The 12,671-nt window shown below is 42.8% G+C and overlaps 1 protein-coding gene across 3 annotated transcripts in view; it reads left to right on the top strand.

The window, feature by feature from the left end:
* Positions 1–12,441, top strand: part of LOC132887218 (rho GTPase-activating protein 21-like) — a 189,939-nt gene extending 177,498 nt beyond the window's left edge. For all 3 annotated transcript variants that reach the window (XM_060922706.1, XM_060922705.1, XM_060922707.1), the window contains 6 exons: positions 2,269–2,358; positions 2,481–2,606; positions 2,690–2,731; positions 3,629–3,734; positions 9,596–9,627; positions 10,837–12,441. In XM_060922706.1, coding sequence (XP_060778689.1) covers positions 2,269–2,358; positions 2,481–2,606; positions 2,690–2,731; positions 3,629–3,734; positions 9,596–9,627; positions 10,837–12,357 — 1,917 coding nt within the window. In that variant the 3' untranslated portion in view covers positions 12,358–12,441. The remainder of the gene's footprint in view (positions 1–2,268; positions 2,359–2,480; positions 2,607–2,689; positions 2,732–3,628; positions 3,735–9,595; positions 9,628–10,836) is intronic.
* Positions 12,442–12,671: the final 230 nt, after the last annotated feature.

The raw sequence follows: 12,671 nt of genomic DNA, 5'->3' as shown, positions 1-12,671 counted from the left end.
GTGATTATTCAGTGAACTGAGATTCTGGTATTTTAGTGTGAAGATGTGATTATTCAGTGAACTGAGATTCTGGTATTTTAGTGTGAAGATGTGATTATTCAGTGAACTGAGATTCTGGTATTTTAGTGTGAAGATGTGATTATTCAGTGAACTGAGATTCTGGTATTTTAGTGTGAAGATGTGATTATTCAGTGAGCTGAGATTCTGGTATTTTAGTGTGAAGATGTGATTATTCAGTGAGCTGAGATTCTGGTATTTTAGTGTGAAGATGTGATTATTCAGTGAACTGAGATTCTGGTATTTTAGTGTGAAGCTGTGATTATTCAGTGAACTGAGATTCTGGTATTTTAGTGTGAAGATGTGATTATTCAGTGAACTGAGATTCTGGTATTTTAGTGTGAAGATGTGATTATTCAGTGAGCTGAGATTCTGGTATTTTAGTGTGAAGATGTGATTATTCAGTGAACTGAGATTCTGGTATTTTAGTGTGAAGATGTGATTATTCGGTGAGCTGAGATTCTGGTATTTTAGTGTGAAGATGTGATTATTCAGTGAGCTGAGATTCTGGTATTTTAGTGTGAAGATGTGATTATTCAGTGAGCTGAGATTCTGGTATTTTAGTGTGAAGATGTGATTATTCAGTGAGCTGAGATTCTGGTATTTTAGTGTGAAGATGTGATTATTCAGTGAGCTGAGATTCTGGTATTTTAGTGTGAAGATGTGATTATTCAGTGAGCTGAGATTCTGGTATTTTAATGTGAAGATGTGATTATTCAGTGAGCTGAGATTCTGGTATTTTAGTGTGAAGATGTGATTATTCAGTGAACTGAGATTCTGGTATTTTAGTGTGAAGATGTGATTATTCAGTGAACTGAGATTCTGGTATTTTAGTGTGAAGATGTGATTATTCAGTGAACTGAGATTCTGGTATTTTAGTGTGAAGATGTGATTATTCAGTGAACTGAGATTCTGGTATTTTAGTGTGAAGATGTGATTATTCAGTGAACTGAGATTCTGGTATTTTAGTGTGAAGATGTGATTATTCAGTGAACTGAGATTCTGGTATTTTAGTGTGAAGATGTGATTATTCAGTGAACTGAGATTCTGGTATTTTAGTGTGAGGATGTGATTATTCAGTGAACTGAGATTCTGGTATTTTAGTGTGAAGATGTGATTATTCAGTGAACTGAGATTCTGGTATTTTAGTGTGAAGATGTGATTATTCAGTGAACTGAGATTCTGGTATTTTAGTGTGAAGATGTGATTATTCAGTGAACTGAGATTCTGGTATTTTAGTGTGAAGATGTGATTATTCAGTGAGCTGAGATTCTGGTATTTTAGTGTGAAGATGTGATTATTCAGTGAGCTGAGATTCTGGTATTTTAGTGTGAAGATGTGATTATTCAGTGAGCTGAGATTCTGGTATTTTAGTGTGAAGATGTGATTATTCAGTGAGCTGAGATTCTGGTATTTTAGTGTGAAGATGTGATTATTCAGTGAGCTGAGATTCTGGTATTTTAGTGTGAAGATGTGATTATTCAGTGAGCTGAGATTCTGGTATTTTAGTGTGAAGATGTGATTATTCAGTGAGCTGAGATTCTGGTATTTTAGTGTGAAGATGTGATTATTCGGTGAACTGAGATTCTGGTATTTTAGTGTGAAGATGTGATTATTCAGTGAACTGAGATTCTGGTATTTTAGTGTGAAGATGTGATTATTCAGTGAACTGAGATTCTGGTATTTTAGTGTGAAGATGTGATTATTCAGTGAACTGAGATTCTGGTATTTTAGTGTGAAGATGTGATTATTCAGTGAGCTGAGATTCTGGTATTTTAGTGTGAAGATGTGATTATTCAGTGAACTGAGATTCTGGTATTTTAGTGTGAAGATGTGATTATTCAGTGAACTGAGATTCTGGTATTTTAGTGTGAAGATGTGATTATTCAGTGAACTGAGATTCTGGTATTTTAGTGTGAAGATGTGATTATTCAGTGAGCTGAGATTCTGGTATTTTAGTGTGAAGATGTGATTATTCAGTGAACTGAGATTCTGGTATTTTAGTGTGAAGATGTGATTATTCGGTGAACTGAGATTCTGGTATTTTTTGTGAAACTCGTCTTAAACAGAAACGATGTAAATGTGCCGCACGGATCGAAATCCAGCTTTATACATTAGGTTTCTGTTGCAGTGTGTGAGAGCTGCGTGTTCAGTCTCAGGTACGATGTGAAGTCAGTGGTGATGAATGTGACGTTGTTTTGGTCGTTTCAGCTTCACGAGTTGCCGGATCATCACTACGAGACGCTGAAGTTCCTCTCGGCTCACCTCAAAACTGTGGCTGAAAACTCCGAGAAGAACAAAGTACAAGCCTTCTCACATTTACTTTTATTTAACAATTATATACATGATATTTGTATGTTTATTGTGCGTGTGTGTGTGTGTGTGTGTGTGTGTGTGCGCGTATGTGTGTGTGTGCGCCTCAGATGGAGCCGCGGAACTTGGCTATTGTGTTCGGTCCCACGCTGGTGCGCACGTCTGAGGACAACATGACACACATGGTTACACACATGCCTGATCAGTACAAGATCGTGGAGACGCTCATTCAACAAGTAAGACACACACACACACACACACACACACACTTCAACATCAGCTCGTGTGTACTGTAACGAGCTGTTCTTTTGTTTCGCAGTATGACTGGTTCTTCACTGACGAGGGAGAAGAGGAACCAGAGGTGTGTAGAACCATCAGGCCTTTATTACACAGACAGACAGACAGATATGGTAGACAGACAGACAGACAGATATGGTAGACAGACAGATACTGTAGACAGAGAGACAGAAACAGATATTGTAGACAGACAGACAGAGACTGTAGACAGACAGAGACCACAAACAGATAGACAGACAGATACTGTAGACAGACAGATACTGTAGACAGAGAGACAGAAACAGATATTGTAGACAGACAGACAGAGACTGTAGACAGACAGACATAGACCACAAACAGATAGACAGACAGATACTGTAGACAGACAGACAGATAGACAGACAGAGACTACAGACAGACAGATACTGTAGACAGACAGACAGGTATTGTCAACAGACAGACAGACAGATACTGTGGACAGACAGATAGACAGATACTGTACACAGACAGACAGACAGACAGACAAATACTGTCAACAGACAGACAGAGACTGTAGACAGACAGACAGACAAAGACTGTAGACAGATAGACAGATACTACAGACAGACAGACAGACAGATACTGTCAACAGACAGACAGAGATATACTGTAGACAGACAGACTTAGAACTATACCAGACAGAGAGATAGAATGTTAGATGGATAGACAGACAGAGTGAGACAGACAGATAGATAGTTAGAGACAGAGATAGACAGAGTGATGGATGGATGGATGGATGGATGGACAGACAGACAGATGGATGGATAGACAGAGTGAGACAAGACAGACAGATAATTAGACAGAGACAGACAGAATGATGGATGAACAAACAGTCAGACAGACAGGCAGTGAGACCGCTAAACACATAGAGACAGAGAAGGAGGGATGGATAGACAGATAGACAGATTCTCCCTGATCTCACTCCATCTCTCTTGCTGTACAGACGGTGGTGCAGACGGAGAGCGCGGTGGAGACGCAGCCCGTTCCCAACATTGACCACTTGCTCACCAACATCGGCCGCACCGGCGTCTCCCCGGGAGAAGTGTCAGGTAACGTGTCCCATTGGCCCACAGCCTGTAGGAGGCGGAGTCTCAGTGTCCCGCCCTCCACACTGTCAGATCCACTCGCTAGAGCTCTGAGTGTAGTGCAGTCTGTGTGCTGAGGATACAGTGGCATTCCTCACTGTTTACTTAAAGCAGCAGTATGGAACTCTGGCGCCCCCTAGAGCGTAAGTGGTATAGAAAGAAACTTGATGTGACAAAAAAAAAGAAATAATAATAATACCGTAAGACTGTGCTGTAGATTATTCTGGCTGCTTTTACATTGTGGGACTTAAAGCATGTGTGCGATCTTCTGACACAGATCCGATTTCATCCACTGCGTAAATGTGAGCTCTGATCCACATCTGAAAACAGCGCCTTCTGCCAGTAGCATCCTGCAGCTGGAGAAGAGACGCGATGCTGCTGGTTTGATTGTGTTTATTGTGCTCTTTAGCTGCTTTGATTTTGAACGTTATCTGAACGTGGCACGTATCGAATAAGAAAAATCTGATCCATGCTGTTTACACTTGAGCACCACCATGCGTTCTGTTAGCAGTGTAAACGCAGCCTCGGAGTCGTGCGAGCGGCAAGAATGTGCACGCTTCAGTCGCACTGAAAGAGTGTTTACTGTGGTGCTTGAAAGTTTGTGAACCCTTTAGAATTTTCTATATTTCTGCATAAACATGAGCTAAAACATCATCAGATTGTCTCATTTCTTTAACTGGGTTCTCTTTGACTACGTTCAGACTGCACCCTGAAACGACCCATACCCGATTTTTTTTTTGCCCATATGCGACCTGTATCCGATTTGTTATTGACAATCTGAACGACACAGATCCGATTTTTTTCACATGCGCCCCAACCCACTTGGATATGTGGTCCTAATTCCGATGCATATCCGATATTTTCACATGCGACTGCAGTCTGACTGGACAGGTCGCATTCATGCGACCTACACGTCATCAACAAGAGACAAACGTCACTATTCTGCGTTGGCTAATCCCGCCTCTTTGGTGGAAAACAACAACATTTGTACAGTTTTCAGAATTTAAATAGACTTTTATAGAATTGATCAAGCTAATGGTGGATTTGGTAGGGACCTGGATGTTGATCTGTTAGCCTGATTAAATAAAACAGTTTCTATAACTGATTTATAACTTAAACCATCCTGTATTACAAGATTATAAGATTGTTCTGGAAATTTCCAGTAATTTGACACCTTCGGTCTCATTAGTCTGCTGCCCACATTAATCAGATTATTGTGTGAGTTCCGCCGCCGCCACAAAAACCACATCGCCAGGTCTCGCCTCATCTCCATGCTTTACTTGCAAACTTGAAGAGTGCACTTTTTTTTTGTTTACGTAGATGTGCTTATTACGTGTCAATTTGCGCATGCGGGACACTTTTGGGTCGTTTTCCGTTCATATTGGAGATCGCATACAAGTCTCATATAATTGTTAATGTGAACGGCCTAACAAAAAAATCGGATTTCACAACAAATCGGATATGGGTCGTTTCAGGTTGCAGTCTGAACGTAGCGTTTATCTACTTTTAGGACTTGTGTGAAAATCCGATGATGTTTTAGGTCACATTTATGCAGAAATATAGAAAATTCTAAAGGGTTCACAAACTTTCAAGCACCACTGTATGACATCAGTCAGACTCAGATCCAATCTGATCACACGGCGCTGACTAAACCAGCATTTTAAAGTACGTCTAAAAAAAAAAAAGAAAGCAGTAATGCTAATTCTTAGCAAAAAAAGGTTCCATACTACAGCTTGATATGCAAGTTTGAAAAAAGATGACACTTTCCTGTCTAAAGCTGTCTTTATGTTTTATTTGGATTCTCTGTAACCATGAATCTGATTAATCCTCGCTCTTTTCCACACTCGTTCTCTCCACTAAGCTTTCTCACGCTCACATGGCATGATCTTCCTGTACAAGTGCCAAAAACAAAAAGCGGCAGAATTCCTCATCGAGCAAGCTTGCCAAATGTCTGATCCCTCTGTCCGTAGCCCGGCCGTGTCGCGTCTCCTAAGGCCATTCGCAGCATTTCACACAATCCTGATCTTGACACAGGCCAGGTGGGAGGAGTCTATCACGCCGTGATGTCACTGATGGACTCGCTCATGTCCGTGATGGACAGATGGAGCTGTAGGAAGAAAGAGGACTGTTGCCCGCACTGTAGCTGCCTAATCTGCAGGAACCCTCGCTTCCTGTGAAAGGAAACAAAAAGAGATGAAAGAAACAGGGACGACAAAAATCGAGCGAGAGCGAGGGGAATGCCTTTCTCTTGTCCCCTTTTCTTTCTCTCTCTCTCTCTTTCTCTCTCTCTCTCTCTCTCTCTCTCTCTCTCTTTGAATGCTGACCCAACGGAGTGACGGCACGGTAATGCTCCTCTGCTCCCAAACCTCGCTTGCTCATACCATCCGTCACCACAATAAAGGGGTGTACAGGAGGGGCTCGGCTCCCGATGAAGGAACTCCACTTTAAATTTGACTTTAAGAAAATGATCAGTTCGTTACTTTACTTTTCCTTTGTTTTATTTTTTCCTCTTTCCCGTGCTAACACGTAGTGTTGTCTTTTCTCCGTAGCTAGCCCCTCTCTGACTCCCCCCTCCCCCATCACTTCTCCTCTTGGTTGCTTCCGTAGTCATCCCTGTTGTTGCCATGCTACTGTTGTCATGACACCACCTCCAGCACTCCATCAAAAATATCGCCAAAATTATCTCTCTTCTTAACCTCCCTGCCCTCATGCCTTTCCTTCTTCTGTTTTCAGTTCCTCAGTCGTTTAGATTATGGATATTATAGCAACAGGTGTCAGATTTCCACAAAGATTCAGGGGAAAAATCCTTCATTTTTGGGGCTGATTAGAAAAACATTCCTTTTATCTGGGTTAAATTTCAGGTCATTAGCATGCATCTACTGCTTTGTGTCATTTATAACCACAGCGCTGTTGAGTTCCGGACTGTGATTGGTCGGATTAATTTTCCATAACAGCAGCTCTGATGGTCGTGCAGCTGCACATCATCTTCATATGAACCTTTCACCAGATTTATATTAACGCTTTTGTCTTATTAAACTCAAGAGACAGAATAACGCGAGGCCGCTGAAGGAAGGGTAAGGAATTTCGCACAGCTCACTATCAAAGTCAGAGTCCCTCCCGTGCCAGGAACTGGTCTTCCCAGGCGGTCTCCCATCCCAGTACTAACCAGGACCTTAAGGCGCATTGGGTGGCGCCAATCTCCGCTTCTATAGACCACTTGCATGTGACGTCACAGCCGATCCAGATTGTAAACAGACGCCATCTTGTCGGTCAAACGCCATATTTCCGCCATCGCAATTTACCGACACTGACTTTGAATGAGAGAGGCTCTTTCCTCACAGAGAGAGAGAGAGAGAGAGCGTGCGCGAGCTGGCAAACACCAAAGCGGCGGGTTTCTTTTCTTCTTTCCCGAGTCGCGATCAGCTGCGGTTCTGTTCTTCATTGTTCTTCTGTTCTTCATTGTTTTTCACCCAAATCTGCAAATATTACCGTGCCACAATGCTGGAGAGTTGTATGGCATATAAATGCCACAACAGGAGAGGTCAGAAATCGGGAAGAAAGTTTCATAGGCTGCCACGGGACCCTGACAGGCGTGCAAAATGGATTGCTGCTATCAGGTATACCATATATACAGTAATAGTGATAGACTACTGATACTTGATCTAACTGATAATATAAAATATTCAACCATAATCGGCTGGTCAGTGCTATACTAGATACTACTGATATATCTAGTATCAGTATTAGTACTCAATACTTAAGTGACTTACCCGTCCAATGAGGATTGTTATTTTCTTGTTTACAAGATGCCACATCTGAGGGTGGCTGACAAATCCTGAATTTCTGTAAAGATAACTGTCCAGAGATTTATAAGCACGCAGTGCTTCACCACTGAACAGCGAGGGAAAGTTAATGAGGTAATTATACACGTCTGGGTATTCCACCTCTGGCAGTTCCATATCCACTGACACGGTCGTGAAAACTACGTCCGGTAATCGATAAGGGTCACTAATCTGTAGGTCGTTTATTTTAGACATATATCTAGTTATCTGTTCATTAGAAAAATGAGCCGTGTAGTCCGTCGGTTGAAATTTATCCATTTTGTATACGAGTGCAGCAATATTCAGCTGTGTTGTTGACCGACAAGATGGCGGCTGTCTACATTCCAGCCGGGATTCGGTCACGTGACTGCAAGAGGTCTATAGCTCTATATTATAGAGCTAGGGTTACAGTGAGGGGGCGGGTCCTCTGGTAAACGCAAGAGTTTACTCCCTACTCGCATCTGTATTGCAGCGTGCCTTACCAGACGGCAGTAGGTACCATTTTTACAATGGTCTTTGGTATGACCCAAAGAACCAGTAGAACTTGCAAGCTCTCAGTTGAGCAGCAGACATGCTAACCACTAGGCCAGCTCGCGGTACAGCAAAACTATTAAAAATTATAATGAGTCATTGTTAAATGAATAATAGTTGTAATCCTTGGCAAATCACTGTGGTTTAAGAGGAATAAAACACTTCAGCATGTGCTGTTATTGGAAAATAATCAGTTTGACATGGCAACGGGAGCTCTGCTTCATCACACCAGCCTGTCGTTGATTGTTTTACTGTAACAGTATGTCCTGAAATGATTTGTTCCTTAAATAACATTGGACTTGGTGCTTATATAAAGCTCAACACAGCAGTGAAAGCTCAGGATATTACAACTGAAGGAAAACTTGTAGATCGTGAGAAGGTTCGGACCGAATACAGAACCCTGAGGAACACCCTGAGGAACACCCTGAGGAACCAGTGCACTAGAGGAAAAACTCCCATTTTGTGTGTTATTTTTATCCTTATAACATGGAGTATTGTTTATTTTTAACAATTGTATACTAATATTTTCCGTTCATACTATTTTTCTTTGTAAGAGACAGCATAGGTTCAAAATTTAGCACTGTTTTTTTTTTTTTGTATCCCTTACCCCAAATTCCTTTGTCTCTTAATTAATTTTCTTTTTGTGCTTTATGATTTTTTTTAACTTTCTAATAATTATGATAAAATGCACGCTGCCTGATACACCAGAACGGCCACACCCTGCTTGCATGGCTCTCCTTGTCATGTCTCCGGTAATCCTGGCAGCAATACTCAGTACCATGATGACTTATCGAAGCAAACCTTTACTGCTTTCATGACAGCTTCCTGGCTTAATCATGAAAAACTTTTTACATCCACTCATTTGTTTATTCAGTATTCATGAAAATGGGGAAAAGTTCGCCCCCTGCTGGAGAACATGGACCTGAGCGTAACCCAGTGTGCTGCTCAGTCATTCAAGAACCCCTTACTGTAGAACCAACAGTCCAGGGGTTGGAGTTGGACCTGATCTAGCTCCTTCTACATGGGGCAGAGCTAAACCATAAGTCCCGGGTGATGGAGTCAGACCTGATCTAGCTCCTACTACCTGGGCGGAGTCAAACCAAAAGTCCAGGGGATGGAGTCAGACCTGATCAAGCTCCTCCTGCCTGGGAGGAGTCAAACAAATGAGGGGTTGGAGAAAACTCATTGTACGGTACTTCAGGCTGGATAAGTGTGAAAGCTGGGTGTTTTACAGCGTCGCATGAGCAAGGGGTTAGGGGAGGAGTTGAATCAGGTCCAGCCCCAGCCCCGAGACTATTGGTTATGCGGTAAGGACTGTCCCCATTCACCTGCATGCTCTCTCTCGCTACACTTCTCTCTCTCGTCTTACACGGTGTGTTGTGCTCCCTGTCCTTCCTCATTGTCGTCTCTCAGTCTGTCTGTCATTGATTTTATTCATTTTCTTACACCCTCTCTCTATTTCTTCCTTCACAGATTCACCCACTAGTGATTCCGCCAAATCGAAGGTGAGTGCGAGTCCGATTTTGAACTCTCTCTTGAACACAGTTCACTCAAAAAAAAAAAAAAAAGGAAGCAAATTCCCTTTTGAGTTAAACACGAGCAGCTCTGACAGACGGATCAGAACCCTTTCTGCATTCATCACGCTTGCTAAAAGTCACGGCTGCTTGCTAGAGCGATGTCATTTCTGCAGTGCGTCCATGTCATACATGCAGAGGTGCGAGTCAGTGCTGCTGATGATACTCGATATATCTGCATCCAGCTTTCCATGGCTGTGTTTACATGCAGGGATTTTCACCAATCCGAATGAATTCATCCCAGTCGTAGAGTTCTAATAAACTGGGCAGTGTGGAGACAGCAGTAGGCCGATCCAGAAATCAGCGCCTTCAGCTTTTAATTGAGGTTTTAAAGCGAAGTAAAGTTGCTCAACATTTCATAATTATCTGAAATTCCGGAACAAAGACATTAGTTGACGGAAATGACATAAAATGCACACATTATCCATCAGAAAGGCAAATATATAATGCATTTACTCATCTACTTTTCTATCTGTTACCAACCACCATTTGAGAATAATATAAGAAATAGAAGTTTTATCAAATATTTCACCACTTCTTTTTTTTTTTTGGTGAACGCTTTAAATGGATTAAATTCTGGTGGACTTTGTTTTCTTACAAGATCGTTGTATCGCACAAGGGGCACATCATGATACAAAACCGCAAATGTTCACAACTCATGCACTGATTCCGATTGTGAAAGGAATCTCACACACACACAGGTTTACACAACTATTATAGTTAATGAGTTAATGAAATTTGGAGAGAAATTCCATTCAGATTGGACTCGGAGTTTACCCCCCCGAAGGTCTCTCCGTATTCCGATGGAGCTCTCAGGCGGATTATTAACCGATGCATGTAAACACAGATAATAGTGAATTGATGGTTTCGCTGCTAGTGTTGCTGGTGTGCTTTATGAGCTCTGGCACTTTTTACTGAGACTCTTTTCTCTTTTGACTCTGTCTTTTTTTTATTTGAGCTGATTTCAGAGGAGCAGGTGGAGTGGTGTTGCAATGGCCACAGCGGTTAGATCTTTGACTTCCTGCTCTTAATGCTGCTCTCAATGCTGTTGGTGCTTTCTCATATGTTCTCCACCCTCAGTGTTTCCTCATATATTTATCTCTCCCTCGTCTCCTTGCTCTGTCTGTTTCTCTCTCTCAGGGTTCATGGGGGTCTGGGAAAGACCAGTACAGCCGCGAACTGGTCTCCTCCATCTTTGCTGCAGCTAACCGCAAACGCAAGAAGCCCAAAGAGAAGCTGCATGCCAGCAGCTCCGATGATGACCTGGATGCTGTTTTTCTTGAGAGTGAGCTGCAGAACCAGAAACTAATCGAGCAGCATATAGCAAGAGACTTACATGATGGGCAAGAACCTGCTAAAACATCTAAGGGGCACAAAGAGCACAGGAACTCGTTCTTCTTGAAGAAACCGTCACCCTCTAAGATTTCAGAATCCCAAAAATACTCTACGCTGCCCAGTCTCCATCTCCGAACTCCGGCTCCTTCCAAAAGCTCCACATCTGAATCATCTTCTCAGGTGGAGGACCTTGGCACCATGAACCCAGGAACGTCCAGATCCAGGAATCGGTTGAGAATTTGGGACACCGTAGCTCCCTCTGCCATAGATCTAACTCCACCCGGACCTGTCGGAGGATCAGCCACGGCAGAAGTGAGCTCTATCACCTCGGATTACTCGACCACCTCCTCCATGACATTCCTGACAGGGGCGGAGTCAAGCATGCTCAGTGCAGATTTGCAGAGCCGGGGTGGAGACGAGGCTGATGATGAGCGCAGTGAGTTGATCAGCGAGGGACGAAACATGGAGACAGACAGTGAGACTGAGTTTCCTGTTTTTATCAGAGGCGCTATGACTCCTGTTACCCCATCCAAGAGCGTCCCTAGAAGGTCAGAGTGTACTAACATTCAAAAACCTTTAAACCGCTACATCCTGTCTTCACAAAGGCTGATGACTTTGTCCAAGAGGCGGTCCTTGCACCAGAAGACGGACAGCGAATCGTCATTAGAAGTTGGAGCCAGCCGAGAGGGTGAGAGGATGAGCCGAAGTGAACCGAGCCGTCTATCTCGTGTTCTGGAAGCAGTGAAAAAAGGGCGGTCTGTGGGAAGCCTCAGCTCCGTCTCTTCCTCCTCCCACAACCAGACAGAACCAACAAAGCGCCTGAGTATCACCGAGAGGTTGAAGTCCCACTTCCGCTTGTCTGCAGACGATATGTTTGGCATCGGAGGGCACAAAAATAGCAGGAAAAAAGAGAAAAGAGTCCGCCGGAGACACACTGTAGGTGGCCAGCGGGACTTTGGCGAACTTGCAGTCATTAATGACTGGCGTGAACAGGGTGGTGCCGAGAAGGGGGCGGAGCTTTCGGACACGGACCGACTCAGACTTCAAAACTCGGGAGAGATTTCCATTCAGGACTGGAACACCCGCGAGCACTGGCATCCTGGGTCCTCACGGGCTGGTTCACTGGGGTCAAAGGTCATGACGGGGACTGGAGAGGGTTCGAGTCATCCTACTTCTTTGCCAAGTTGCCAATCCAGTATGGATCAGTTGAATGGGGGGGAACCAAAGTGCAAAGGCAAAGCCAACCTGAACTCGGGCTCCGATGTTCACCCACATAAACTTTCTGGGGCTCAAGTTGTGTGTTCACAGTTCTACCAATGTTTATAAAAAAATCTGCATTTATGTGTGTGGATGAAACAAATGAGAGTGAATGAATGAATGAATCAATGTCCATAAAGGTACTGCACAATATTTTTTATCCTTTTAATTCCTTTGCCTCTTTTTAACAAAGTATATAAATATAAATATATATATATATAAATATAAATTGTATATATCTATATGTGTATAGGCTTATAAGAGGACTAACTGGAGTAAAGTGTATCAGATATGGAATGTAATCTCAATTTTATGGAACAAAGTTGCTAAATTTTCCCTCTTGTAGTGGATTTCCCAAGACCTGTTTACCAAGACGTTTACAT

The sequence above is a fragment of the Neoarius graeffei genome, chromosome 5, assembly GCF_027579695.1.
Source record: "Neoarius graeffei isolate fNeoGra1 chromosome 5, fNeoGra1.pri, whole genome shotgun sequence".
Lineage (NCBI taxonomy): Eukaryota > Metazoa > Chordata > Actinopteri > Siluriformes > Ariidae > Neoarius > Neoarius graeffei.
The sequence above is the reverse complement of the archived record's forward strand: the minus strand, read 5'-3'. Positions and strand labels throughout refer to the sequence as shown.